Here is a 26,883-nt window from a genome sequence, read left to right on the forward strand (position 1 = left end):
GGAAGCTGAGATCGTGACCTGAACCGAAATCAAGAGGCAACCGCTTAACCGACTGAGCTACCCAGGCGCCCCACTTATCTCACACTGATGAAATGTACATAAACAAAATTGCTTGTCAGTGTGGCAGACTCTGCCACACCCTCCTCGTGTCCGGTGGCACTCCCAATTCCCACACGTGCTCACGGCGTCTCACTGCAAACACATGCGATGCTGAACCTGGGGTATTTCTCTGGTCACAGGATGGTGCTCAACTGGCACGCAGGGCAGGCTGGGAGTGCCAGGGAGCTAACGCCCCAGATGCAGCCCTTTACCCGAGCGGACTAGGGTGGGGCTCTCCGAGGCACGTTGCACACAGCATCCCAGAGGCCCCAGTGGGGCTGAGCCTCAGTTGCCCACAGCAGCAAACACGCATCAACACACCGTGTGGTGGTTTCCTTCCCTTCCCTACCTCCTGGTCTCTCCATTGTCCTTCATGGGATCACTTCCCAAGTGAAACACTTCTACTCACATCTTTGTCTCAGGGTCCGCTTCTCGGGGAAATGAGCCCAAGGTCGTTTTTTTTCTCTCAAATTCCCTGCTGGCCATGAGACTCATGAGCCCCACTTTAGGAAGGGCTTCTCTAGACGACTCTGCTGATTTTACAAATGCCTGAGGCCCAGAGCCGAGGGTCATTCTGTAGTCACAGGCAGGCCCAGTCCCCTGTGATGGAACCAGTGCAGGAGGAGGCCTGGAGGCCTTTAGGGGCTGCATTAGAGGGTCTGACCCGAACTCCTGATGTGACACACAGGGACCTTGAGGAATAAGGGATGGGGCGGCTGAGGGGCTGGGCCTGACCGCTCTGCACCTCCACATTCCCGAGCCCCTCCCAGCTTGTGGTCCAGTTCCTGCTTCCTGGCCCCCACCACTGAAATGGAGGTTTTTCTGGGTCTTTCTTTCCTGGGTCTTTCCTGAAGAAGTCCTCCCCAAATATCCCATACATACACATACATGCGTCTCTCTGGGATCCCAGCTCTGTGGATCTCAAAGATACTGTGGGATGGATTCATGTCCACAGCAGAAGGGGAAACATTTTTCTCTGTTTTTTTCCCCCCTGTTGCGACCCTGTCAACCATTTCCAGAAGAAGAAACTGGCTTCTCGCCCAGCTTTCTAAATAATATGATCTATTCCCAGTGCCCAACCCACAGACCTTTTCTTATTTCCATTTGACAGACTGGGACATCTAAGACCAAGGCAGAAATTATATCATGAGCCCATGATCTGACTCTCAGACAGTGATTCGCCATTCCATCTTCACAGCAGGCTTGCGAGGGAGTCTCTTTAAGCCACAAACTTACCCTCATGGTCACCCACAACCCCAGGATGAATAGAAGCTGTTGGGGTCATGGTTCGGCTGGTAAGACCACCTGCCCTCCTGGCTGTGCCCTTTCCAGGTCCTTCACCTTGGTTTCTATGGGACCAACAGGGGTGTCATCCAGTGCAGCACAAATGTCCAGGGTCAGCCCCTGCAAGAAGAAATTCACTTCTATAACATTTACTAACTCTGTAGCAAACAGGGACCTAGGTTCACTTGGGGAGCAGTGAGGGAGAGGGATCTTAATGAATCCAATGGATCCCTGCCCTCCCACAGAGAGCTCATAGGCTAAGAAGTGGGATAATTCACTTATGAGAAGCTAGAGTATCCTAAGGACCACAATAGTAACAGTTGTGATGGTTTAAAAACATGTCCATAAGTTCTTTCACACTCTTCTTATCCAAAGGGGGAATCTAATTCCTCTCCCCTTAAGTATGGGTCCGCCTTGGTGACTTGCTTCTCATGACTACAAGGTGGAGGAAGTGATACTGTGTGATTTCCAAGGTAAGTTAGAAAAAGGGATATAGCTACTGCCTGGCTGTTTCCTGGGACCCTCACCCTTGAAAACCCAGTCACGGGACTCCAAGGAAGCCTGGATTACTTGAGAAACCATACGTGGGTGTTCTGATCGGCTCCAGCTAAGGCTCCTGACAGCCAGCTTTAAATACTACATATAGAAGTGGACATGGCTTCAGATGATCCCAGCCTTTGTGCCTCTCCAGTTATGGGCCATCTTTACTAAGTCCCTGCCATCTTACAGATTCATGAGCAAAATAAATGCGTATTAAGCCACCAAATCTTGAGGGTGGTTTGTTATGCAGCAATAGATAACTGGGTCTGTACTAAACTGTATTGTACATTTACTAGAAGCCAAACATTGTGCTAAACACATTACAGAGTTATATTCACATTGAATCCTCCAGACCATCCTATTGGGTAGATACTATGGGAATCTCCATATTGTGGAGGAGTGAAGCTCGGAGTGATCACATGACTTACCGTAATCATAGAGCTTATAAGTGGCAGAACCAACCCCCAAGGCAGTAGTGTGCTGGTAAATGTTCACCAACCAGTGAGGGGTGGGAGTTGGGGGGCGGGGGGGCCAGGGAATCAAGACCTGCAGTGTTTGTTAATTTCCACAGTGTAAATTCTCCCACCATGGCTGATTTCAAGGTAACAGCACCTCAAGAGAAGTTGGGAAGAGATGGGCACACTCCAGGCAGCACTCCAGGCAGCTCTCCAGGAGGTTTGGGCCAGCTCCGGTGCACCACTGGGTGGAGGCCGCCAACACCAGGAACCGTGTCCTGAGATGCCAGGGACTGTAGTGAGCACTGGTCAGGGGAGTCTTCTTGAAATGTAGGTAGAGCTGTGGAAAAGTCCTTTGGGGCATTCGTGCATGCCGTTTACCAAACTGTGCCAGACACTATTGTAGTCACTGATCATTAGTGTCATGTAACACAGACAAGGTCTCTGGAATTTTCTTTTCAGCAGGACAGAGACCGAGAGACTCAAAGGCATAGGGCATATTGAGAAATTGCAGTTATTCTAGGAGTGGCAGATGGAGAGGGAAGTGGAGCCCAGACTTAGCATGTCCCAGCCAGTGCCCAGGAGGGGAGATGGGCTGGCGTCTCCCTTCCTACTTCTGCTCCTCCCCTTTGGGGAAACCCCGAGTCCAAAAAGTCTCAAGTCTATTAGACTAGGAGTACCCCCTCCCAGCCCAAGGAGGCAGCTCCAGGAAAAGGAGGGGACATGGGCTTCCCAATGCTACCTCCACCAGCCTCCCTCCCATAGCCATCCCTCCAGGTGTTAGAAGTTTCCTGAAGTTGGCCTTGAGGCTCCTCAGGCTGGGTCCCTGTCCCCAGGATCTGCGATAGGGATAAGAATCAGTGCACAATCCTGAAGTAATATCCACTTGGAGCTGATTCTTAACTAGAAGGAAAAAAAAAATGCTTCTAATCCAAAGGATTCTGTGCTCAGCAGGGAAGAAATACCTTGTCCAAGCACAGCTTCAGCAGAGAGAGAATTATGAGGAATCACTCTCTTCCAAGATGACTACATCCAACTGGTGTGATTTCTTCCAAGGAAGGGAATTTATTTATTTTTTTAATATACAAGATTGAAAATACTTAAAGCATGACATGTACAATTATTAAAAAGTTACTGAAATGTGAAGAATTAAGTTTTCCTGAAGTCTTGGATTGTGCAGAGTGGGGGTAGGGCAAGTCACTGAGGGGATCACAGTGCAAACAGAACATAGTTTAAACCAGATTTCCGAGGTCACTGCTCCTAAAGGCGGTGGCTGGACTGACACAGGGAGGAGATCCTTCCAGCAACACTCTCCTCAGCCCCGCCCCTCCCAGGCTCCAGTGGGTTCTCTTCAAGTCCCAGTGCTACCCCAAGACTGTCTTCCAGTTTATTAGGAAAAACTATGGATCTGCTCTTTCTATAAAATTGTCTCTCTCCTGCCATGGGAGAATCTTTAAAAAAATGAACAAACAATTTTTTCTTCCATTTGATAAAATTCACACATGTACTTTGTTAAAAATATCCAAAATGGGGGGCTCCTGGGTGGCTCAGTCAGTTAAGTGTCTGCCTTTGGCTCAGGTCATGATCCCAGGGTCCTGGGATGGAGCCCCCACATCCACATCCGGCTCCTCCCTGCTTGTGCTCTCACAGTCAAATAAAGAAAATAAAATCTTAAAAAAAAAATAAAAATAAATAAAAACTAAAAACCTTTTTTTAAGAAATACCCAAAATGAAAGAAAATAAAAAGTTGGGCCTCATTCTGTCTACCCTCAGTCTCTGCTAGAGGCACTATTACTAGGGCTTTTTCTTTTTGTCTTTTTCTAGAAGCAGTCTATGTACATGATACACACACCCCCCCCCACAGACATATATATCCCTCATCCTGCTTGACCTGTTGGGAGCATATATCCCAGCCCTTCTGCTCTCCCTCCCTCCCTCCCTCCTTCTCTCCTACTCCACACAGTGGTGCCACTAGGCCTTGAACATGGGCATGGCTCTCCTTGTTCTCGCGTCTCAATCAATGCAGCTTTGGAAGATCCTTTCATGGGTCTATTTTATTTCTCAATCTCTAAATATCAGAGGGCTCCAGGGCAGCGACCTTTGCCTCTTTTCTACCTACATTCACTCCCTAAGCAGCACCTTCTCCAGCCCCCCCGCCTTGCAGAGCACCCTCACCTGAGCTGGGTTCTCTCATTCTTCCACTTGCTGCCCCAGACCCACTCTCCACCCTTCTCCTCCCAGCTCTGCGCCCGGGGACTGACCTTTCTGGCTTTCCATGGGGTTTGACCGCTGGCCAAGACAGACAGGAGTTCAGGGGGAGGAGAGTGAGGTCAGGATGTCTGTTTTCCATGTAGGGTTGCCAGGGACGAGCTACACTCCTCTGCCGAAGCGCTCCACTCCTGTCAGCCTGCAACATCCAAACTTGGATCTCAAAAATAAGTCCCCTTTCCTTGGAGGAAATCACACAAGTTTGGATATTGTCCTCTCCACTTCACTCTCTGTCTGTCCCCAAGTACCGGCAACCCTCACCCTTCCCGCAACAGAACTATGGATGGTCAAGTCCCCATCGCTACTAGCTTGGGGGGGGGGGGGGTAGTCCTACTTTGTCCTAGTGGTTTCTCTGCACCCTGCTACCCTCTGTGAAAGGCCCTTTCATTAAACCCTCCTCAAATTTCTCAATCCAAGTGCACCAGCTGTTTCCGTCTGGAAACATCTGTGCTACAAATTCCGAATAATTCTGAGATTTCTATCACCCCTGAACTCCTGACCCACGTAAGTAGCTCAGACTACTGATCCCTCACCCCGCTGGCTGAAAGGCCGGCTCCTCGCAGTCTTCCCCACCCTGGTAAATGGTAACTTCATGCTTGTAGGTGCTGGTACTCTTACTCTTTCCCAGTCACGTCTGGTCTATCAGCAAACAGTGCTGCCACGAGCCACCTAAGGAATTTATCCTTGCAGTCCCGTCCGCAGGACAGCTCCCTACGTGCGTAGGGGTTAGGTTAAAGGGTAGGTTCCTTTGAAATTCTGATTATATTGCCGAGTTGTTCTCCAACCTGGAAGGCCCAGCCCGTTCCTGTCCGCCCCGCCCCCTTCCCCCCTCCCCCCAGCAGTGGGTATCGCTCCTGTTTCCCCACCTCTATCACGCAGTATCAGACTTTTCGATCTTGGTTAACACAGATCGGTATGTTGGTGTCTAACCGGCAATTCTACGGGGTGGGAGAAGCGAAGCCCTCTTCCCGGGGAACGTCCCCGGGGGTCTGCTGGGGCCAAGCGTGCGACCCTGCCCCCCGCCCCCGGCCGGGCGCCGCGCAGACTGCGCCAATGGCTCCACTCGCTCCCTGGTTTTCCGCGCTTTCCTCCCCCGCCCCCCAAGTTTCTGATTCCTGGAACCAGTCTCGGTGACCTCACGCCAGTGACTTCACATCCGGGACCTTCTGGGAATTCTCAGCGGCACTTTTTCGTAAGAAACCTAAACGGGGGAGGCGGGAGGAGGGGGGTGCGACGGAAGGAGGAGTGCGGAGCTTTTGGGGAAGAAGAGAGGGAACCGCAGGGGCAGCTTCCTCCTTCCGACCGGGGGCGGGTGGAGCTGGCCGGGGCGTGTGGCGGAGTTGCGAGGACACGCGAGTCCCCGCCCCCGGCGCCGCCAGCCCGGCGCGCGCGCGCCCCCTCCCCGGGCCGCGGAGCCCAGCCCGGATGGCTACTGGGATGGGACTAGGGCGCGATTCCCCAGGACCCAGGCTGAGCCTCGGCCCGAATTTTCTTCGGGAAGTTAGATGTGCGTCTAACATGGCAGCTCTGCCACAGGTGGGGTGCAGGTATCAAGAAGGAGAAGACGCAGGTGGAGGTGATTATGGACTTGCAGGTACTAACAGTACGGCGGGAGAGAGATGCACGAAGCCAAAAGGTTACAGTCGGGTTTTCCAAGCTCCAAAACTGCATAAGATTGAGAGGTCAAAGAAGGACACTCCTGATGGCTTTTGCTTTCTTGAAGAGGTTGCCTCAGAGCTGAGTCTTCCTCCAAAATAGATTTTATAACTGTGGTGGTATAAAGACGAATATGGTAATGTTAAGTATTGAGACAATTTCTTCTACCTAAAAATTCCTTTTTAAAAAAATTATTTATTTATTTATTTGACAGAGACACAGCGAGAGAGGGAACACAAGCAGGGGGAGTGGGAGAGGGAGAAGCAGGCTTCCTGCGGAGCAGGGAGCCCGATGCAGGGCTCGATCCCAGGACCCCGGGACCATGACCCCAGCGGAAGGCGGACACTTAAGGCTGAGCCACCCAGCCGCCCCTAAAGATTCCTTTTTTTCCCTTCTGATGTTATTAGAAGTTACCACATTTTCACGGGCCCTTGAAAGTATTGTGGGCCCCAGGCCCCCTGCCTGCTGTGCCCAATGGGTAAGCTGGCTCTGGGCAAAACCAGGGCTGTGTGACACGGCTTGGACAGAATATTATGGGGGCGGGGGAGTGGCTGGAGAAAGGCTGTAAAAACAGGTAGCAGCTGTACACGAAGAGCCTTGAATGACTTGAAGGAATATGAATTTTGTGTTAGAGCTGGTAGGAAATCGCCGCCTGGCTGGACTGGAGGACTGACAGTTTGGAGGTGGCACCGGAGGTGGGGAGAACACTGCGATGGCTGTTGCTGCAGTAGGACATCCTAAGTCTCAGAGCCGCAGCGGAGATGGAAGGGTGGGGAAAGGCAAAGAGAGATTTGGGAAGCCGGCAGATTGATGTGAGGGGGTGGAGCAGCGAGAAGCCTGGGCTGATTCTCATGGAAAAGGACAAAACAAAGAGGAGAAACTACGGGTTCCAGGACTCTGGGAAGATCAAATGGAAAGTCCTTCACCAGTAACAAAGCAGGGAAAATGTGCATACCATAACAGGCTTGTGGGTGGCTTCAGAGTCACCTCTTGCCCAGATCTCTGCAATAGCTCCTACTAGGCATTCCAACCCCCTCTCTGCTGCCCGAGGCGCCTCTCCAAAGCTCTCTTTCCATTGGGTCACTTTCCTTCTCCCTGTGGTCCAGAGGACAAAACTGCAGTCCTCTCCTGGGTATTTCCAGAGTTTAGAATTGAGAAAAATCAGATTGTGTTTTCAACACCCTTTACAGTAGAACACTGTTCCAGAACTTCAGTTGGCTTTCTCAGTCTCCAGTAACTCACCCTTCCCGCCAAAGAAACAAACAACAACTATACTTGACTCCCATCTTCCAATGCAAACATGGGGCTTCCTCCAGAGCAGACCAGGCTAAAACCAAGGGCTGGGACAGGAAATACACTTACGGGGAGAAGAGCTGGGCTACAATGACTGCTTGAAAGATAAACCTTCATTTATTCACTCTAAAACATGGCTCAGGCACCTGCTAAGTGCTTTTGTACCATTCTGGCAGGCACAGGGGATGCAGCAATAAACAAACGACAAGTGATTTGTCATGGAGATATTCTGGTGGGGGAAGACTCCATGTGGACATGGCACCCTCCAAAACCGGCCACGTGTTCTTCTAGAACTTTGCCTCTTCCTCATTAAAAGGTGGTGTCTAATACTCCTTGCATTCAATCCAGGCAGACTTGTGCCTCATTTGTAACCAACAAAGTGCAGCAGGAGTGATTTTGTGTGATTTCCAAGGCTGGGTCAGACAAGGCAATGCAGCTTCTGCCTTGTTAGTTGGGACACATGCCTTTGGAGCCTTGAGATGAAATGTAGGAAGTCCAACCATCCTGAGACTGCCATGCCATGGGGAAGCCCAGGCCACGTGGAGAGGCCATGCATATGTGTTCTGGCTGATATCCCAGCCAATAGCCAGCATCAGCTGTCAGACGTGTGTGGATGAGGCTTTCAGAGGTTTCCAGACACTAGCTGTTAAATTACTTCAGCCTTCACGTCTTCCCAGCTGAGGCCCCATACATCATGGTATAGAGACAAGCCATCCCCACTGTGTTCTGGCCAAATTCATGACCCACAGAATTCATGAGTGTTATAAAATGGTTGTTTAAACTACTAAGTTTGAGGTGCTTTGCTATACAGGAATAGTATTGAGAACACTGACAATAAGCAAATACGTGAGCAAGATAATTTTATATTGTGGGAAGTCTCATGAAAACATGAAACACCATGATAACTCGTTGGAAGGCCTCTTTTGATGGGGGGCAGGTGAGGAGGGGCGATAGGCGGGGGTGGGGGGGTGGGAATGGGTCAAGAAAGGCCTTTCTGGAGGGACATTAGAACGGGATCTGAGTGAAAAGGAGCCCAGCCACTGAAGATCTGAGAGAAGAGACTTCCAGGCAGAGGATACAGCAAGTGCAAAGGCCCTGAGGCAGGAATTGGTTTGGTAAAGATTATGTAAAGATCAAGGCCAGTGTAACTAGGGAGATGTGTGTGAGGATGAGAGTGGTGGCAACAGTTGGGAGAGGAGGGCAGAAAGACAAGTCATTCTGAAAGGCAGAGAAGAGTTAGATTTCAGACGGAGTGAGCTGGGAAGCCACTGGAGAGGATTTACACGAGAGCGACTTGATCTGGCAAACTCTCAGCAAGAGCTTTGGCTGCCAGGTGCACGACAGATTGTTAGGACAGGGGGAAGCAAGGAAGACCACTTGGGAGGCTATGGCAGTGGCCCAGGAAAGCGGGGAATGGGTGATGGCCCGAGGCAGCGTGATGCCACTGAAGATGGGGACTGGTGGCCAACTCGGGACACAGCGGCAGTGGCAGGGAGTGACGAGAAGGGAGGAGGCGCCCTGACCAGCAGGTCGGTCCCGGGTGGGGCCGCGACTTGGGTGAGGACCGGAACCCGCACCCGCCTGGAATCCCGGAGGGAGGCTCCGAGCAAGGGCCGGCCAGGACGGCGCGTACTGGAGTCCAGCGTCTGCCGCGCGGAGCCGACCCCTGGCTGCGCGCCTGCCCGGCGTTTCCGGGCAACCGCTGCAGCGGCCCGACCGCCCCGAACCCGGCGGCCCGCGTAACGTCATCGTCACCTTGGAGACGGCGGGTGGGAACGCGCCCCACCTCCGCCTGCCCCCGCCCTCTGGGCGCCGCCTGGGCCGGGCCCCACTTCCAGCCCCGCCCACTCCGGGCGGGAGGAGAGGTGGAGCCTGGGTCTCGGCGGCAGGTGTGGCGGAAGGTGTGCAGGGCGCTGGGCGAGACCTCACCGAGAGGCCGCTATCTCCTTGGTGCACGCTGCCGCCAGCGTGCTCACCACCCACCCACCTACCTCTTCCCACCCTTCCCCCTAGTCGTCCGGACCCGCTCCAGTGTCATTAAGGTTATCTCCACGGAGATGCTTTCCCTTGACCACCCAAGCTAAAGTAACAGCCAATCCACTTCTCGTGGACTGACCTCGTTTTTATTTCCTTCACAGTTATCTGCTTATAATACATTGTCTTCCCTCTTTAAACCCCAGTTCCGTGAAGTCAGGGATAAATTCTGCCTTGTTCATCTCTATCCTCAGCATCGTGAATGGAACCTGGCAGGAAGTCGGTGCTCAATAAATGTTAGTCGGATGAATCACTGAATTCACGTAATCATTTCGTTCATCTGCGCCTTCATTTATTTGACATTTACGGAGTGCCTTCTAGGCACTCTTGATAAGCACCAGTGGTACTGAGATGAACGAGACAGGAACTCCACCTGGAGGTGAGAAACATACTAAAACTAATGGCTACCAATAATACTAAAAAATAAACATGTTGGAGTTCCAGAAGCTAGGCATATAGCTCCAAGCACTCTGCACATAATTTGCTTAATCTTCATGAGAGTAGGTACTGTAATCGTGCCCACTGTACAGATGAGAACAATGAGAACAGTCATGCTGTAAGCTGCTGGGCCCCCGTAATCAAGTGAGAGCCCATAGAGGGCAGGGGAGGGGGACATGTGGCCAGGGGCCCAGAGAGATGTAGATATTAGCCCCAAGTGGGTAGATTTGGTATCTTAATTGCTCCCACACACCACTGTCTTCCACAGGGTTCTGGCTCTTTCCAGTTCAGAGCCCAGGGTTCTTCCACAAGGTTCCACGGTGTTCCACAGGGTTCTGGCTCTTTCAGTTCAGAGCCCAGCTGCCCCAGGGGAGCTCACCGTGTGAGAAGAGCAGGCAATGAGGGGGCTGTGACGTGACATGTAGAAGGCTGATTCCGGGGCTGGTGGTAGGCTAGGAGCCTACCTGTTCAACGAAAACAAGTGTGGACAAGCTCCCACATAACGTTGTGGGGGAGAGGACATGGGGGGAGGTAGACGGAGGGGTGTCCAGGACATTAAGGAACTACACTCATTCCCATCTCTGGATTTTTGCATGTGCTCTTCTCTCTGCCTAGCATGTGCCGCCGCCCCTTGATTTTCACGCAACTGGCTCTTTGTTAACTCAGATCTCAGGTGAGGTTTTTCCCTTGGAGAGGTTTGCCTTGGCCGTGTCCTCTAAGGCAATCACCTGTCATTGTCACATCACCGTATGTTAACTCTTCCCCTAGAGTGGAAGAGTGGCCTGGTCAAGTGCATTACCCTTATTCCTCATCTGGTTTTTCCTGCTACTCATGGTCTGTCTCCTCATTCTAGAAGGTCAGTTCCCTGAGAGTGTGACCCCATAAGACCTCACCTCTGTGTCCCTTATGCCTAGAATAGGCCTGGCATGCAGCAGGGACTCAGTGTTTTTTGAAAGAGCCCTGCACTGAATCATTCTGGCCTTCCGGGCCAAACTCCATGCACTCCCCTTCCCAGGAGCCCCCGCTCTGCACGCAGCACCTGGCCTGAGCAGGGGAGAGGGCCCAGCCGTCTTGGCTACTGGAGTTCTCCTGGGGTGTGACCCTCCCTCCTTCCCAGGCCTGACTGGGCTACTCTCCCACTCTGGAGCAGGATTCTGGTCAGATTCCACTCCATGGTGATGTCCAAGAACATCCAGGAGGGGAGACCAGAGGTAGAGGGGCAGCAGTGTATGTATGGGCTGGGGAAGGGGGGGGAGGGGAGCAAGGAGAACCGGCGGGGGGGTTTGTGTGGGGCCTCTTTGTTTCCCGGCCACAATGGTAGAAGAAGGGGTGGCTTTTCAGAGCTTTCCAACACTGCTATTGACAGGAAAATGGGGCATCCGGAGGTTGTGGCTCTTTTCTCTCCCACAGTGGGAACCCAGATTCTAGAACAGATGCGCAAACTGTCCGACACACACAGGTGACAGAATAAAACTTGGGTTTATTCAGACTGTATCCTTTCCATTTGGGGTGCAGAGTGAAGGGCAGTGGGGGTGGAGAGGCGGTATCTTTGGCTTTAGGGACATGTGCCGATTGCTGAGCTTTTCCGCGTGACCTTTGGGCTGTCAGGATGACCCGCTGAGCGATGGGGATAGTGACGAAGGGACTGCAGCAGGGCCCTTCCAGAGCCCTCAGACCAATCCCGAACAGAGACCAATCCTGCTGTCCAGTTGGCCCTGTCCTCTCCCAGAGTTAAGGAGCCATTGGCTGAGAACATTTTGACTCATAATAAAAGAAACAAAGGCTGAGAGGGAGGGTCCCTCTGATCCTAAGGGGGCTCCCTCTTAGGGCCAGTCTGTGGGCTAGGCCTGTGTGAGGAGCACGTGTCTGTGCATATTCCATCCTCCACAAGTGCTTCTCCCATGCCCGCGCTACTTGGCGGGCCTGTTCCCAACCTGTCTTCCCCGCCTTTTGCAAGGGCTGGGCCTACTGATGGAACTGAGGAAAGGGAAACTGCCCATACGTTCCTGGAAGATGCCTTTTCTTCTTGGTCCTTGCCTCATGAGTGCAGGAGGTCCGCGCCCACCTCGGTCCTTGGGCCCTGGAGGGCAACGCCGCAGTGCAGTGCTGGTGGGAGGCTGTGGTGGAAGTGGAGGGGCTCACTGGGCCTCGGGCTGGGAGTGGCCACAGGGGGCCTGCGTCATTCCGGCTTCTGCCAGGCCCCCGCCGAGCCTGGCGGGGCTGCGCAGGAACTGCCGGAGCAAGGGGGAATCATGGCGCTCGAGGTGGGGGCCTGGGCCCCTGGACAGCTCTGCCTGCTCGGTGACCACGGTGGGGGATGAGAGGACCAGGTTCCTGCACGGGTCCACCCCTTCACATTGCTGGGTAACTGTTCTCATGGCTCCATAGCACTGGGAGCCACCAGGTCCAGTCTGCAGCTCCAGAACACTCTTCTGCTGCCCAGTGGGCAGGGGGCTGCTGGCTGAGGCAGGGACAGGCTTGGGCTGCCCAGAGCACTTGGTGACCTCCTTCTTTCCAGCCTTGTCCAGGAGCCCTTTCTGGTGGAGCCGGGCCTGGCCCACATCCTGTGCCGGGTGAGTGTTTTTCACTGAGACATCAAGGACACCCCTGGGGCTGGGAGCCTCTGGAAGCTTCCCTGTGGCTGACTCAATGGAGCTGAATGTTGGGGAGCAAGCTGGATCTCTGCTGGAAGGCAAGACTCCAGGGAGGCCTGGGTTCTTTTTCAATGTCTCTGGCCTCCTGGTGGAAGGGACGACTGAGGCTGCTTGACCCCTGGCCTCTGTGTGATTTCTGACCTTGGCCTGACTCTGGACCTCAGAATGGCTTGCAGCTTGGGTTTGGTTCTTGACTGCAGTTTGCCCTCTGACCTCCTGGCCCGAGCAGTTAGGTCTGGCTTTACTTCTGTCCGTGTCACTGATCTTGCAGGCACCGTGGGCCTGCGGCGGTCCTTGGGCATGGCCCCTGGTGTTGGTCTCAGGCTGGAGGCTGGACATGGAGCTGAGAGCCTTGTGCACAGCCTCCTCAATGTCCAGCAGCCTGGCCAGAGTCTGTTCCCTCAGCCGGGCCACCTCTGTGCTGACCTTTGTCAGCTCCCCGAAGGCCTGCACCACTGACACGTCAGGTTTGTGGGGGGCAGCAGGAGTCTGAGGGGCCACTCCCAGCTGGGGCACAGTTTCGAAGAGCCTCCTCAGCGCCTTCACGTCCACACTGCTTGCAGCCTCCTTCTCTAGGGCTTGCACCTGGCTCAGGAGGCCCTGGAGTTCTTGCTGGCTTCCCTGCAGAATCTCAGTGCTCTCAGGGGCCCCTTGCTGGGAACCTGCCATAGGCCCCTCTCCTGGGGGACTGGGAGCCTGCTGTGGCGAGGTGGGGTGACTGCTGAGAGCTGAGAGCTTGGGGGGCTCAGGGCTCTGGGCATTGCTGCCTACAGCTTGGCTCTTGGTGAGTCCGGAAGCCCTGGTCCTGGGCCCACGTTGGGGGCTGGCCTGGCTCTGTTCACGGGGGCATCCAGCCAGAGAGACACATCTCTGGCCTGCTGTGGTGGGGACGTTGGCTGACCGAAGGGTGGCTGCATCTCTCTCACCTGGCTTGTGTTCTCCTTGTCCTGCTTCTTTGGAGGACTGGGGAGATAGAACTGAGGGTGTGCGCAGCCTCTGAGGAGGGGGGATCTGGCTTAGGTATGCAGGTTTGGGAGGCAGCTGAGGCTTCTTCCTTGGGGGCATTTTGGGCTCCAGTTTTGGGGTCCTTGTCTGTGACTCCCCAGGGGTTCTCTGGCTGGCAGGGCTGCTGTGGGAGTGGAGAAGGGCACCCTGCAGGGGCTCGGAGTCCTGCCGGATAGAGTCCTTACCATGGCGGGCTTGGGCTGGGAAGTCCGGTCCTGTCACAGCAGCTGGGAGAAGAGGAGGAGGAGGAACAGAGGCATTATGGGAGTGCAGACGAGCACCTGCAGGCCGAGGCTCAGAGGCCAGAGTGTGGTGGGCTGAAGAGGCACCCTTCAGGGTGGTCTCTGTGGCTTGGAGGCCTCCTGGGCCGACTCTTGCCTTTGCCTTCTCTGGAGGTCCCCAGGCCATCTGTGTGCAGCCCCCAGGCTCCTCCCACCTGGGCCTCAGACTCTGACCCGGGCCTTCCTGGAGTGGGCTGCGGGCCTGGGCCGAGAGGGCAGTGTCCCTGCCCTGCTGTGGGGGCTCTCTTTCAGAAGGCTGGACAGCCCCAGGTGGCTCAGAGTTCCTCATGGGGTGAGCAGTGTAGATGCCATCCTGAGTAGCCACCCACCCCTCAGGCAGCCCTCTGGGCAGTGCCTTCTGTTCCCCACTAACCTTTCTGGGGGGTGCTGGGATCCTGGGGTCACCTCCAGCCGTAGGCCTAGTGTTGCTCTGGGCAGCCAAGGTGACCACGGCTGATGCTTGCAGAGGACCATCAGGGCGCCGAGGTGGCTCTAGGGGCGCCGAGGTGGCTCCAGGGGTAGAGGCTTGCTTGTGCTTATTCAGAACTTGCTGGCCCAGGCTTTGGGCCTCAGCAGTTGCCGTCCACAGATTTTGCATGGCAGCCTGGAGGTCTGGGGCCCCAGGCCCTGGGGGTTTCGTCGTGGTTCCTTCGGACTTTCCCAAAGCTGCTATCCCTTTCTGCCCAGCGCGACTATCTTCCTGCTTTTCTTCCCCAGCCAGAGGCACTGCCTTTCCAATGGGCTGTGGGAGGTGGGGGGTGCCCCCCGGACCTCTCAGGTGCCCCATCCCCATGCTGGGGTCCAGTGGGGGAACTTGGATGATGTTCTCCATTGGGGGCAGCTTCTGGGCCCCCTCCCTGGCTGGCACTGGGCTTGGATCAGCTGGTGGCTCCCACCGCAGACTCTGCAGGCCCCTCAGGTCACCTTTGTCGATGCAGCTGGCTAGCAGCTGCACACTGCCCCTCTCAGGGGCCCTGCTGGTCAGCCGGGGCTGCAGGGAGTAGGCGGTCAGCGAGACCAGACCCTGCTCTGTCTCCTGCATCACCAGCCCAGTCCCTGCTACTGAGGTCCCCAGGCCACAAGCCAGCAACTGTTGGAACTCAGGGTCCAAGTCTTCCACGTGCCTACTGCTGCCTGGGGCTGGCAGCCTCAGCGGCTTAAGGAGGAGCTGGCCCACTGGGTCCTCCTGAACCAGCAGCCCCTGCTGGTCCACATCTGGCCGGCGCAGCACTTGGCGGACAATCCTGGGAAGCTCGCCAGACACCAACTCCTCCTTCTGGATGCGGGGTCCCCCCTGCCCCGGGTCTGGGAGCACATACTTGGCAAGGCAGAGCTCTCCCGGCCCTCGGGCCTCCATGAGGATGCCTCCGTGGTGCAGGAGGCCGGGCATAGTGTGCAGAGTCCGCAGGGTCCCCTCCGCTGCGGTCTCCTGCCTCTCCGGCACCCTGTTGCCTGAGGGGCCCACGGGCTGCTCTTCCTGGAGGTTGCCCCCTCGGATGCTCTCAGCTGCCAGGGAGCCCATGGGGCAGTTCTCAAAGAGCCAGGTGAACTTGTGCACAGAGCCCACAGAGATGGGCTCGGGGAGTACCCTGGACCCCTGGTCTTCCCTCTTGCCTGCTTCCAGGGCCTGGAAAACCTCCTTCTGCCGAGACACCTGCCCTGAAGGGATCTCCACTCGGCTGCAGTATCGCACAGGGTCTCTTCCGCAGCGACGGCCTGAGGCCTGCAGAGGCTCCGTTTCGAAGACATGTCCGTCTGTCTGTCTTTCCCCAGTCTGGATCTGGCTGACTTGCAGGTGCTGCTCCCTGGAGCCTTCCGGCCTGTCTGCGGGTTGGGGCGCAAACATCCAGGTGCAGGACCGTGCCTCGGCCTTAGCTGCGGGATCTGTGACCCCTGACCCCTGCTTCTCGGCCAGCTCACTCATTGGGCATGTCTCAAACAACCACCGGATGGTCTGCACGTCACCTTTCGGGAGTGCCTCAGGCTGGGAATCTGCCTGACTCTTTCCTTCTTCTTCCTGCCGTTCTTGCCGTTCCCGCTGGTGGATCACCTCCAGGGGCTGGGTCTCAAAGAGCCACCGGGCAGTGCCGACGTCTCCGGCCACCACTTCCTGCCGGGTGATGCCCCGTACCACGTCCACCGTACTGGGGCTTCGGCCCAGTTGATCCAGGGGCTGTGTCTCAAACATCCACCGGTAGCCCTGCACGTCACCTCCAACTATCTGCTCTCTGCTGACAGAGGTCAGGGCATGGAGGTGGCCTTTGCCATCCTGCATGGCATACACTGGGGACCCTAGGTCCTGGGACTGCCCAGGAGAATCAATTCCTTCTGCTCTGTGCACACTCCTATGGGCCGAAGGCTCACCCTGCCCAATGCTGTCCAGGGGAAGGGTCTCGAAAAGGTTCTTGAAGGCCTTCACGTCCCCCTTCACCCCATCCCTCTGGGGGGCACTCTGAGAGTGGGACAGTGCGAAGGAGCCATCACTGGGGAGATGCTCAGACATGAGCCCCTCACGCTCCCGGGGACCCACTCGCTGCAGGTGGCCCACTTGGACCTTGTCTCTAGGAGTATCCAGGGGCTTCATCTCAAATAGCCACAGGGTAGAGCGGACATCGCCAGGGACTACTTCCTCTTTGGGTGGGTGCCCTGCTCCAGACTCCTCTTCCCCCTTGAGGGTGTCTAGTGCTCGGGTCTCAAACAAGTGCCGCTGCTGTTGAACATCTGGACCAGGAGGGATAAGGTCTGGGGATGGCTGGAAGTCTTTCTCATCCACCAAGATCTCCCGAATGGCGTCCAGCGGCTGTGTCTCAAAGATCCAGCGAGTCGCACTGACGTCGGGCTGGGCCCCCTCCTCCAGGGAGATCCCCCGGATTACCCGCACCTGGCTGGGGTCCCTGTTGATGGCATCCAGAGGTTGGGTTTCAAAGAGCCAGCGGGCAGACCTCACTGCGTTGCTTTGGATTTCCTCCCGGCATGCGGCCTTGACCTCATGGATGGCACCCTCTGCATCCTGGATGGCACACAGTGGCTCCGTTTGGAACAGCTTCACTGTCTTCTTCACATCGCCCTTCAGCTCCTGGATCTCTGAGCGCAGCTCCAAGGGGCTCTGCTCCTGGATGGAGGGGCGGGAGCCCAGGCGGTCCAGCGGCCGCGTCTCAAAGAGCATCCTGGTACCCTGGACATCCCCGCTGGCCTCAGGCTCCCTGGCCGTGGCCTCCGGTGCCTCGGCCTGGCCAGTCAGCTCATCCAGCGGCTTTGTCTCAAACAGCCGGCGGGCTGCACGAACGTCCCCTCCGGGTGGCGGAGGTCCGGCTGGCTCCTGGTCTGTGTTGTTGGCAAAGGAGCCTTCCTCAAACTTGCGGGAGGTAGCCTGGACATCGCCGCCGGACACGGGCTCCCTGGCAGGCGGCCTCTCACGGTCCCCAATGGCATCTAGCCGCCAGTTCTCAAAGATCCAGCGCATGCACTGGACGTCACCGTCAGTGGGCTCCTCAGAATCCAGGACGTCAGCCAGGTCTTCAGCCACGGCCTCGGCCAGATTCTTGCGGAGCTCTGGGTGGATATGTCTGTAGAGGCGGCGGAGCTCGCTGGCTTGTCTCTGCTGGTGGAACTTGGAGAAGGCCTCCTTGGGCGGTGGCGGTGGCAGATCCTCCAGGGCTGGGGCTGGAGGGAGGGGCGGGTCCTCGGCAGTGGCCATCGGAATGGTCGGCATGGGGGCTGCCTGCGTCCGGGCTTTGGCCATCCTTCTGAGGAGAAGGGGGCAGAGATGAGGATGGGGCTGGTGGCTGGGAGAAATGAGAGCGGGCAGGGTCTGGGGACAGAGTAGGCCCACGGTGACCTGGCTTAGAGAATCCCTCCCTCTCCAGACCTCACCTGGGTATCACTCGGCCACCTGCACGGTTGCCATGTGACAAGTCTTGAACTTAGGGCATATGGAGCCATCCATCGAGGTGGGTCCTGCTTCCCCAGAATTACCTGGGTTGCTAGGGAGCAGGCAGGGCACTGCTGGCCACGAAACCCTGTCCTTTAGCCCTACATGGGATGCTGAAACCTCCAATAGGCAAACTGGACATGTTCCATCCTCGCCTTCCTTTACCCAAGTCGATTTTCCCCTCGTGAACTCCCAGGTGAATCTTGACTGATGGGGTTCCAGTTGGGGAGAGGCGGGCCCCTAAACTGGGGGCTACTGCCCACAGAGAAGAAATTCCCTTTCACAACACCAGAGGGCGCACTTGCCACTTTGCCCGCCCTCCAGCCCTTCGGGCCCTGGGGAGGTTTAGCAGGGGCTGCAGCAGAGGCTGCAGCTGAGGCTCTGTGAGGGGCAGTTGTTCACCAGCTACCTCACGGCTCCGCAGAGCCAGCTTCTGAATCCCAGGTAGGGTTTTTCTGTGCCATACCCCAAGACTCAGAAGGTGGGAGCCAGGGGGATGTCAAGGGCCTTCTGTCCAGTCACTCCCAATTAAAGACAAGGAAACCGAGGCATAGAAAGAGTCAGATCTTGGTGAATGAGCGGCAGGCAGTGCCTAGACCCTATTTGGGGGCCCTGTTCCCAAGAAATAAGAGGGAAGGGGCGTGAAGCTTTCTTACTGGCTGTGGTGCCCCTCAGTTCCCCAGCAGCCGCCCGGAGCAGAGTGGGAGGGAGACACCCACAGGGAGGGAAGGCAGTGCACAGAGGGCTTTACTGCAGAGACCTCCTTGCCCTGGCTCATAGAGACTCTTCCCCAACTGTAGGGCACCAGCCCCAAACTCCTGAACGTCTCCTCTTTCTCCCTCTTCATGTCAGTCAGCTTCCATCAAGGCACTGCTTCACCCCAGCTCCCCCGCACCCCCCACCGTGGCCTCCCACCCCTCAAGCCCTTCTCTGGTCTCAGTCCTCTCTGTGTCTTATCTGTCTTGTGACAGGTGTACTGACAGTCCCCAGAGGCCAGTAGGGAAGGAATGGGAAGCATGTCCCCCCTCGCTGCCCCTGACCCATTGCTCTGCTCCACACTCATGCTAAATATAGCTGAGGTCCTGGCCTGGGCCCAGCAGCCCTGGGCTCAGAAGGGAGGCCCAGGCTCAGCCACTGGGACCCTGGGCTCCTTCACTCACCTTATCTCCCTCTCTGTCCTGGGCTCCCTGATCCTGCCCCCTTCCTCCCGAGCTAGTGTCAGGCGCCTGGCCTGCAGGATGACCAGCGCTGGGGCCTGGCGGTGGGGAGAGGTTAAGGGACACAGGCAGCAGGTGGGGGGCAGGACTTCCTCCTCATGGCTACTTAAGAAGTGGGGGGAACTGAGACCTGTTTGCCAACCCCCTTCTGAGAGAGCCATCCCAGTCTGGCCACCAGACATCAGAGCCCTGATGTGGGGAAAACTCTGAAACCTGCAGCCCGAGTCTCCTCACACGCTCTGGGTGGTTCCTGTTATCTCTGAGTTCTGATGGGAACAAAGGCAAACCAGGCCTCCCTGTCCTGTCACGACCACGTGGCCTGAGCAGATGGCATGTATGGACCACCAGCTCCACCCGACCACTGACCCCAGGAATCTCCAGAATCCCTGCTGTGGTTACAAATTGTTAGCATCATGGAATCCAGGGATGTCAGAACTATGGACCCTCAGAGGTCAAGGAACCTAACCCCCCATTGTTTAGACAGGGAAACGGAAGCCCAAAGACAGGGAAGGAGCTGTTCTGGGGGGCTCTGTAAGGTAGTAGCAAGACCTGAAGCAGGTTTTCTGAACCCTGGCCCTCCCACCCTTGCCCCTGCCTGGCCTGAAACTCCTGGGGCTTAATTTCTAAAGGGCAGGGACAGGGGTGGGGTGTGGGTGGAATCGGAACTGGGACCACCAGACTTAGGGTCAGGCCTGAACCCAAAGAAGTGTGCCAGAGCTTGGCCTCCCAGGGCTGAGCCAGCCTCTCAAGGTGACCCCACCTTTGCCTCCAGGTCTGCTTCTCCTTGGCTCTGCCTCCACAGGTCTCTACATCTGGGCAGATTGAGTTCTGGTCTCCCCACCTCGTGTCCCCAGATTTGCCCCAAGGGTTTTCCCACTGGGCAAGACCATGGCCTGGGGCAAAATCTGCCTTCTACTCCAGGTCCTAGGCCATGATATATGGGGAGCTGGGCTCAGGCCAGCCCTGGGGAGATATTCCTGGTGCCAGATATGCCAAGACTTTTGCCCACAACAGCTGGGCATGGGGTTTGTCCTAGCAATGCAGAGTCGGGCCTATGTCTTACCCTCTAGCCCCTGTGTCCTCCGACCTCTCTTGTGTCCCTCTTTCTTCCGGACACTGGGCCTGCCTAGGGCTTCTTTGAGAAGAAACCCTGAAACCTGAGGAGCTCTGTACCTGTATTTCAAAAACAGCAGTTCCAGGCCACCTTCTCCTGAAAGCCTTTCTGAATTATGCCAGACTGGTAAGAACCTGACTCTTGTGTGGGACTCAGGCCTGTGGCAGCCACTCTGAGAGCTCCCATGGGGCCCATGCTAATGCTCCTTTAACTTCCTCATGGAACTTTTATATCAGGGACCCCCTGCCCCCCACCTACATCCAGTTGCAACCTCCTTCCTCCACCCAGAGCTAACCCTGTCCTACGCTCCCCTGAGAGCTGTCCCACATTGCCCACAGGGGACCCCGGTGCAGAGAACCAGCCTGCCATGGAAAGATGAGAGGTCACTCACCAGAAGGTCCCACTTGGCTGAGGGGGTGCTCAGGTCTGTGGCAGGTGTGAGCTAATGGCCTGTCTTTCCGGCTTCTTGTTCAGGACCGGTCCTGCTCCACTGGCCTCGTTAGGCGCCTTCTCACTGCCCTGGCTCGGGTCTCTGTCCTCTGCCAGCCTAGCAGCTGCTTTTATCTCGCTGGCTAGGGGTGGGCCAGGTGGGGGCGGGGGGGAGGCTGAGTTCAGAGTATGAAGTGGCTCAGTTATTTTTAGGGCTTGTGGAAGTCCCCCTTCCATCCCGGGGAATCAGTTACATGTCCTTGCTGCTGTGAGGGAAGAGGAGTAGGGACCACTTCATTCATTCAAGTCTCATCTCAGGATTGGGGTCAGTGACTCAGCCGTGGTGTGGGGTGAAGGTGTCCCAGACCTATTTTGGGGGAATGAATCAAGAGGGGCATCTGACACCTGGACGGCCCTGCCCCCTTATCCCATGTGACCCCTCTCTGCTCTGGACTGGTCTCTGGCTATTCCTGATGTGTGTGTTCACTGTGCCAGCGGATTGGAGGCCCCCCCCACCCCTGAGGGCAGGCCTGGGTCCTCTCCTCTGCTCCTGGCCTGGACACTTCTGAGGGTAAGCCCAGCTCTCCTTCTCCCCCATCCCCTCTGCGCTAAGGATTTCCCCTCTCTTGTCCTTCTTCATGCCCCATGACACCGGGCTACACAGTCTGGAGTGCAACTGCATTGGGGAAAAGACATCTGAATTTCCAGGCCTCAACTCTTCACTAGGTCCCTGACTTATCAAAGAATTCCACAGAATGGTTCTGTGGTTTTCGTAGCAGATGATCTGGGTCCTTGTTTACTTTGGGACTCTTCCCTCTGACTCAGGGCCCAGACTTTCTGGGAATGGGGGGAAGGGAGAGATGGCACGCGGCGAGCTGACTGTGGGGTTATTTCTGACCCTGGAGTCATCAGCTTCCCAGTCACAGACGACTGCGGGGTTGGGGGGGGGTCATGCCTCCCCGTTCTTTGCTTCCCAGAACTCAAGGTACTTAGCAGTGTCCAGAGATCCTGGCGTTCCAACCAGGAAGGGTGAGGGGCATCAGGGGACCTCCCAGAGCACTCAGGAAGGAGGCATTTTGCCCAGGTGCTGGGTCTAAGGCCATGCAGGTGCCTTCTGTTACCTGGCAGCACAGGGTCTCCTTCTGACACGCGGGATGCCCTCTGGTGCCAGGTGGGGATACCAGGCACTGCTCGCTTTTTCTACCGAGTCAGGGTGAGTCATGCTGCACTAACATGAGGCCAGAGAGAGGGACATCTGGGGACCCCTTCTCTTGCATCCACTCCCGCTTTCGGCTTCCCCTGTCCTTTTCCATCCCCCTGCCTGCTCCCCAGGCTTTTCCTGATCATCTGCTTTGTTCTTATCTAATACAACTCTCCTTTTCAATATAGTCACTACTAACCACAGGTGCTTATTTACATTTAAATTGAGTGAAGTGAATTAAAATTAAAAATTCAGTTCCTCCATCACACTAGCCACATTTTGAGTGCTCCGTAGAGATGTGTGCCTAGTAACTACCATGCTGGACACATCCCTGTGAAAAGTTCTGTTGCCCTGCTATGGGTATCAACACTGAAAATCTCCTAACAGAGGGTGTTTCCCTCTCTGCCTTGGCTGTCAGGAAGCTCAGAGCTACATCCCTAGTCTAGCAAGTAGGCTTTGCGGGCTGCTTCCTGTGTAATGAGGGTGACCAACTGCTGCCTGTCTCCGAGGGGGTCCCAGAATAAAGGACTTTCAGTTTTAAAGCTGGAAAACTCGAAGAAAACCAGAATGGGTTAGTCATCCTATGTGTAATGATCCAACAGTGCCACATCATGAAAGTGTCAATTACAAGGCCATAGAGGCGTGATTTATCAGAGTATCTTTTTAAAAAAAGACAATTTATTTGACAGAGAGAGAAAGCACGAGCGGGGTGAGGGGCAGAGGGAGAGGGAGAGGGACAAGCAGACTCCCTGCTCAGCGCTCAACCCCAGGACCCCGAGATCATGACCTGAGCCGAAGACAGACACTTTTTTTTTTTTAAAGAATTTATTTATTTATTTGACAGAGAGAGACACAGCAAGAGAGGGAACACAAGCAGGGGGAGTGGGAGAGGGAGAAGCAGGCTTCCCGCCGAGCAGGGAGCCCGATGCAGGATCATGACCTGAGCAGAAGGCAGACACTTAACGTACCGAGCCACCCAGGCGCCCCTATCAGAGTATCTTTGGTGGAGACATTTGCACATCTCTCTTTTTCAGCTCCCTCAAATCATCTTGGGAATGAGGCTGGGAATAAACAAATACACTGAGGTTGAATGGCTGTGCTGATTAATCGGTCTTTGTCAAAAGGCAGAGGGGCCTTGGGGGAGGGGTGGTGGTTTCCAGGGACGCCAGTCCGTCCTTCTGGAGCCCCACTGCTCCTCAGTCTTGAGGGCGCCTTCCCCGGCAGCCCCTCCCTCCATGTGGGGCTCCGCCAAAGCTGGGCATTGGGCAGAGTTCATAGTCTCCCTGCAGAGCCGGCACGCGATGGCAGAGCTCAGAGTCAGTAGCTGGTGGCAGACTCATCGGAAGCTTCAGGAGAGACAGGGTCCAGGGATGATTAGGGGCCAGGCTGCCCGAGTGTGAATCCTACCTGTGACACTCACTAGCTGTCTGACCTTGGCAAGTTCCTGACCCCTTCTGTTCCTCAGTTTCCTCATCTATAAGATGGGGATAATAATTGTGTATACTTCAAAGGGTTGCTGTGAATATACATCTCTTTCTCTCTCTCTCTCTCTCTCTCTCTCTCTCTCACACACACACACACACACACACACACACACACACACAAACACGGTGCATCTAGAGCAGGGCCTGGCATACTACAAGCCCAATAAATGAGAAAGCTCATTAAGTTCTTCCTGGATCCCTGCCACCCCCAGCTTCTCCAGGTCCCAGATCCCAGTGTGTCCTCTCGGTCTGAAAACAAGTGCCCTTCAAGGCACTGGCTGGCAGTCCTGGCTTCCCTCTGGCTGGGAAGCAGTCATCGGTGCCAAGGGACCGCTCTGAGCAGCCAGGATGGGTCTGTTCCAGGCCCGCGGGAGACACAGGTCTGCTCAGCCTCTTGGTGAAACCATCTGAACTCGGAATAGGGATTTTCTGCTCCGGGGGCAGCTCCGAGGGTGGGCACACTAGAGGGGAGAGTCTCCACCCTCCTGCCAGGGGAATGTGGCTGCCACGTGAGAGACGGTAGAGTGTGGGATCTGGCGTCAGACTGCTGGGATCAAATCGGCAGCCTGTCTCTTCCTATTTAGATGACCTCTGAATGTCTTTCAGTTCTCTGCACCCTAGCGTCCTAGCTCCCTAGCTCGGGATCTCCCAAGAGTGGCCCCTGCCCCCCAACCCCCCGAGAGGAGCATTTGGGAGCACGTGACTTCATTGGGAGGGGAGGAATGTGGTGAAGGAGTAAAGTGAGTTGGGGGCGGAGGAAAGCAGGTTACTACTGTGGACAGCTGGGGCTTGATCCCACTGGGGAGCCTCTGAGAGCTGGTGCAGAATGTATGTCACCAGGGCAAGGAAGCTGGGGTGTTCACCCACCCCTCCTCAGCCCCACCCGGATGGAAGCACCGGCTCTCCTATCCTTCCGGCCTGCCCCTCGGACAGAGAGATACAGGGTTTGAGGTGGGAATCTGTGAGTCTATACAGGGACTGTCCCCTGAAGTGGAGTGAGGGAGGTACGGGGGGGGCGGGGACCAGTATGTTTGTGCCCATTTTACAGGTGAGGAAACGAAGGCTTGGAGAAGTTAGGTCGACGTGTGAGTGACAGGCTCAGCAAGGACTAGAACTCAGGTTTCCTGCCCGTGAGGTCAGGGAGGTCTAGCTCCCGGGGATGCTTTGTGAGCAGGGATGTGATGGGGATGAGACCGACCTGGGTCCCACTAAGGACATGGCCACAGCCAAGATGCCCGGCCCTGCCTGATAGAACACCAGGAAGCCTGGAGGCGGCTGCCCCTTAATCCTTGGGCTTGGAGAATTGTTGTCAGTCCTGCACACATTCCGGGGACCCCAGAGCACTTGTGGCCAGGGAGGGGTGCAGTTGGCAGCTTCCTGGGACAGGGGCCCTGCCTTTTGATCCTGTTAGCATCTTGCTGGTGAATTCCCCTCCTCCCTTCCTTCCCCAGTACATACGATGCCCTGCTGGGACCCAGATCCTAGCTGCAGAGCCCATCCTGGGAGCCCACAGTTCAGTGGGAAATGGACCTGGTGAGAACAGAGGTACCAGTTTGGCATTGAGGGGCCCAGGGAGGGAGAAGCAAACTCCAAGTGGGGGCCCCCAGGGTGGTTTCATGGAGGAGGTAGCCTGTGAGCTGAGTCCCCCAGATGAGGAGGCACTTGATGAGAAGAGATGGTGGGTATTAGGTGCTGAATTGTATCCCTCTCAAATTCATATGTTGAAGCCTTAAGTCCCAGACCTCAGAATGTAACTGTATTTGGAGAGAGGGCCTTTAAAGAAGTAATTAAGGCAAAATGAGACCAAGAGGGTAGGGTCCTAACTGAATAGGACTGATGTCCTTTAGAAGAAGAGAAAGAGACACCAGGGATGTGTGTGCACGGACGAAAGGCCATGTGAGGACCCAGGGAGAGAGGCTTCAGGAGAAACCAAACCGGCCAGCACCTTGATCTTAGACTTCCAGCCTCCAGAACTGTGCGAAAATTGATTTCTGTTGTTTCAGCCACTCTGTCTGTGGTATTTTGTTCTGGCGGCCTGAGCTGACGAAGTTAGTAGGGAACAACATTTAGGTGGAAGATATGGCCTAAGTATAGGCAGGGAAGTGGGAAAATCTGACTGAGCCCAGGGTGGAGGGAGATGGGTTGATAACAGGAGTCCCGGAGGTCATGGGGTCAAGTTTTATCCATTTCTGCTCCCCCCGCACTGCTGAGTCCAGATTCATTTGAGCAGGTCTTCACAGGATATAGTTGGCGGAATTCTAAAGGTGGTTCCCCAAGATTCCTGTCCGCTGGTGATTCATCAAACCCTACTCTAGGCACTGCTGTGAAGGGATTTTGCATGTGTGGTTCAAGTGCCAAGTCAACTGATTTTAAGATGAAGAGATTATCTGGATGGGCCTGACCTGATCAGGGAAGGCTCTTAGAAGAGGAAAGCTTTCTGCTGGTGGCAGAAGAGGAAGTCACTGAGACTGCAGGCATGGGGGGATTTGACTCACCTTCCCTGACTTGAAGATGGATGGATCGTGTGAGCAACAATGTGGTGCCTTCAGGAACTGAGAGAGGCTGCTGGCTGAGAGCCAGGAAATGGGGACCTCTATCTTAACGGTGGCAGGAACTGAATTCTGTCACCATCTGGCATGAGCTTGGAAGAGGAGTTTTCTTCCGTTTCCAGCTGAGGCTCAGCCTCGTTCCAGCCTTACGATTCCCTGAGCAGAGAGCCTGGCCCTGCCATGCCAGACTTCTGTATTAGCTACAGAACTGTGAGCTAATAAAGGGGGTCATTTAAGCTGCTAAGTTTGTGGTATTCTGCCTCCCAGGAATAGAAAATGAATAGAGGAAACCGGAGCAGTGGAGGGTGGGCAGGAAGCCACGGCTGCCCACTTGTAACAGGCGACCAGGCAGCCCGGAGCTCGGCCTCAGCATTCCCCACCGTGCGGTTGGCTAGGGGGTCCTAGGCAGCTGTGCTCAGCACCCCCAGGTCACCAGAGAGCCTCAGATCATCCTGGTCAGGGGAAGTCAGAGCAGGAAGGACCCAGTCTTTCATCCCCCCCATTTCACACCTGGGGGGGCTGGAGGTTTGCAGCAGAGACGGAACCCCGCGGAGTAGTGAAGGGGTTAGTTCAGGAAGCCCTCCTCCAGGGCCGCCTGGGTGGCTCAGTCGTTAAGCGTCTGCCTTCGGCTCAGGTCATGATCCCAGTGTCCTGGGATCGAGCCCCGTGTCAGGCTCCCTGCTCAGCGGGAAGCCTGCTTCTCCCTCTCCCTCTGCCCCTGCTTGTGTTCCCTCTCTCGCTGTGTTTCTCTCTCTGTCAAATAAATAAATAAAATCTTAAAAAAAAAAGAAGAAGAAGCCCTCCTCTGGAACCCCAGCTCCACACTTACCAGCTCTCTAACCTTGGACAGGCCGTATCAGCTCTCCAAGCCTCAGTTTCCCTGTCTGTACAATGGGGATGGGCAAGGAGTGAAGGGCTTCTGGGCAGAGGGAAGAAAGTGGGCACAGACGC

The 26,883-nt window shown here is 55.6% G+C and overlaps 1 protein-coding gene and 1 long non-coding RNA gene across 4 annotated transcripts; both read right to left on the minus strand.

Moving 5' to 3' along the window:
* Positions 1 to 5,423, minus strand: LOC118002088. Its single transcript, XR_004676934.1, has 4 exons — positions 5,180 to 5,423; positions 4,640 to 4,785; positions 2,536 to 2,731; positions 1 to 1,503 (listed from the first exon to the last, which is right to left on the minus strand). It is a non-coding gene; the product is annotated as an uncharacterized LOC118002088 (long non-coding RNA).
* A 6,104-nt stretch (positions 5,424 to 11,527) lies between these two features.
* Positions 11,528 to 20,790, minus strand: XIRP1 (xin actin binding repeat containing 1). Of its 3 annotated transcripts, XM_034992392.1 has the most exons (3): positions 20,661 to 20,790; positions 14,381 to 17,753; positions 13,868 to 13,953 (listed from the first exon to the last, which is right to left on the minus strand). In XM_034992392.1, the coding sequence occupies exons 2-3, from the start codon at positions 17,747 to 17,749 to the stop codon at positions 13,945 to 13,947; spliced, it is 3,378 nt and encodes a 1,125-aa protein (XP_034848283.1). In that variant the 5' UTR covers positions 17,750 to 17,753; positions 20,661 to 20,790; the 3' UTR covers positions 13,868 to 13,944. The 3 variants fall into 3 exon arrangements, with proteins under 3 accessions (XP_034848277.1, XP_034848271.1, XP_034848283.1); XM_034992386.1 differs by having other exon boundaries at positions 11,528 to 17,750; XM_034992380.1 differs by having other exon boundaries at positions 11,528 to 17,753.
* Positions 20,791 to 26,883: the final 6,093 nt, after the last annotated feature.

This window comes from Mirounga leonina, unplaced genomic scaffold (assembly GCF_011800145.1).
Source record: "Mirounga leonina isolate KUSES-001 unplaced genomic scaffold, KU_Mleo_1.0 Mir_115, whole genome shotgun sequence".
NCBI classification, from domain to species: domain Eukaryota; kingdom Metazoa; phylum Chordata; class Mammalia; order Carnivora; family Phocidae; genus Mirounga; species Mirounga leonina.

Coding starts and splice junctions, on each gene's coding strand:
- XIRP1 (XM_034992386.1), bottom strand. CDS start 17,749: ATGGCCAAAGCCCGGACGCAGGCAGCCCCCATGCCGACCATTCCGATG.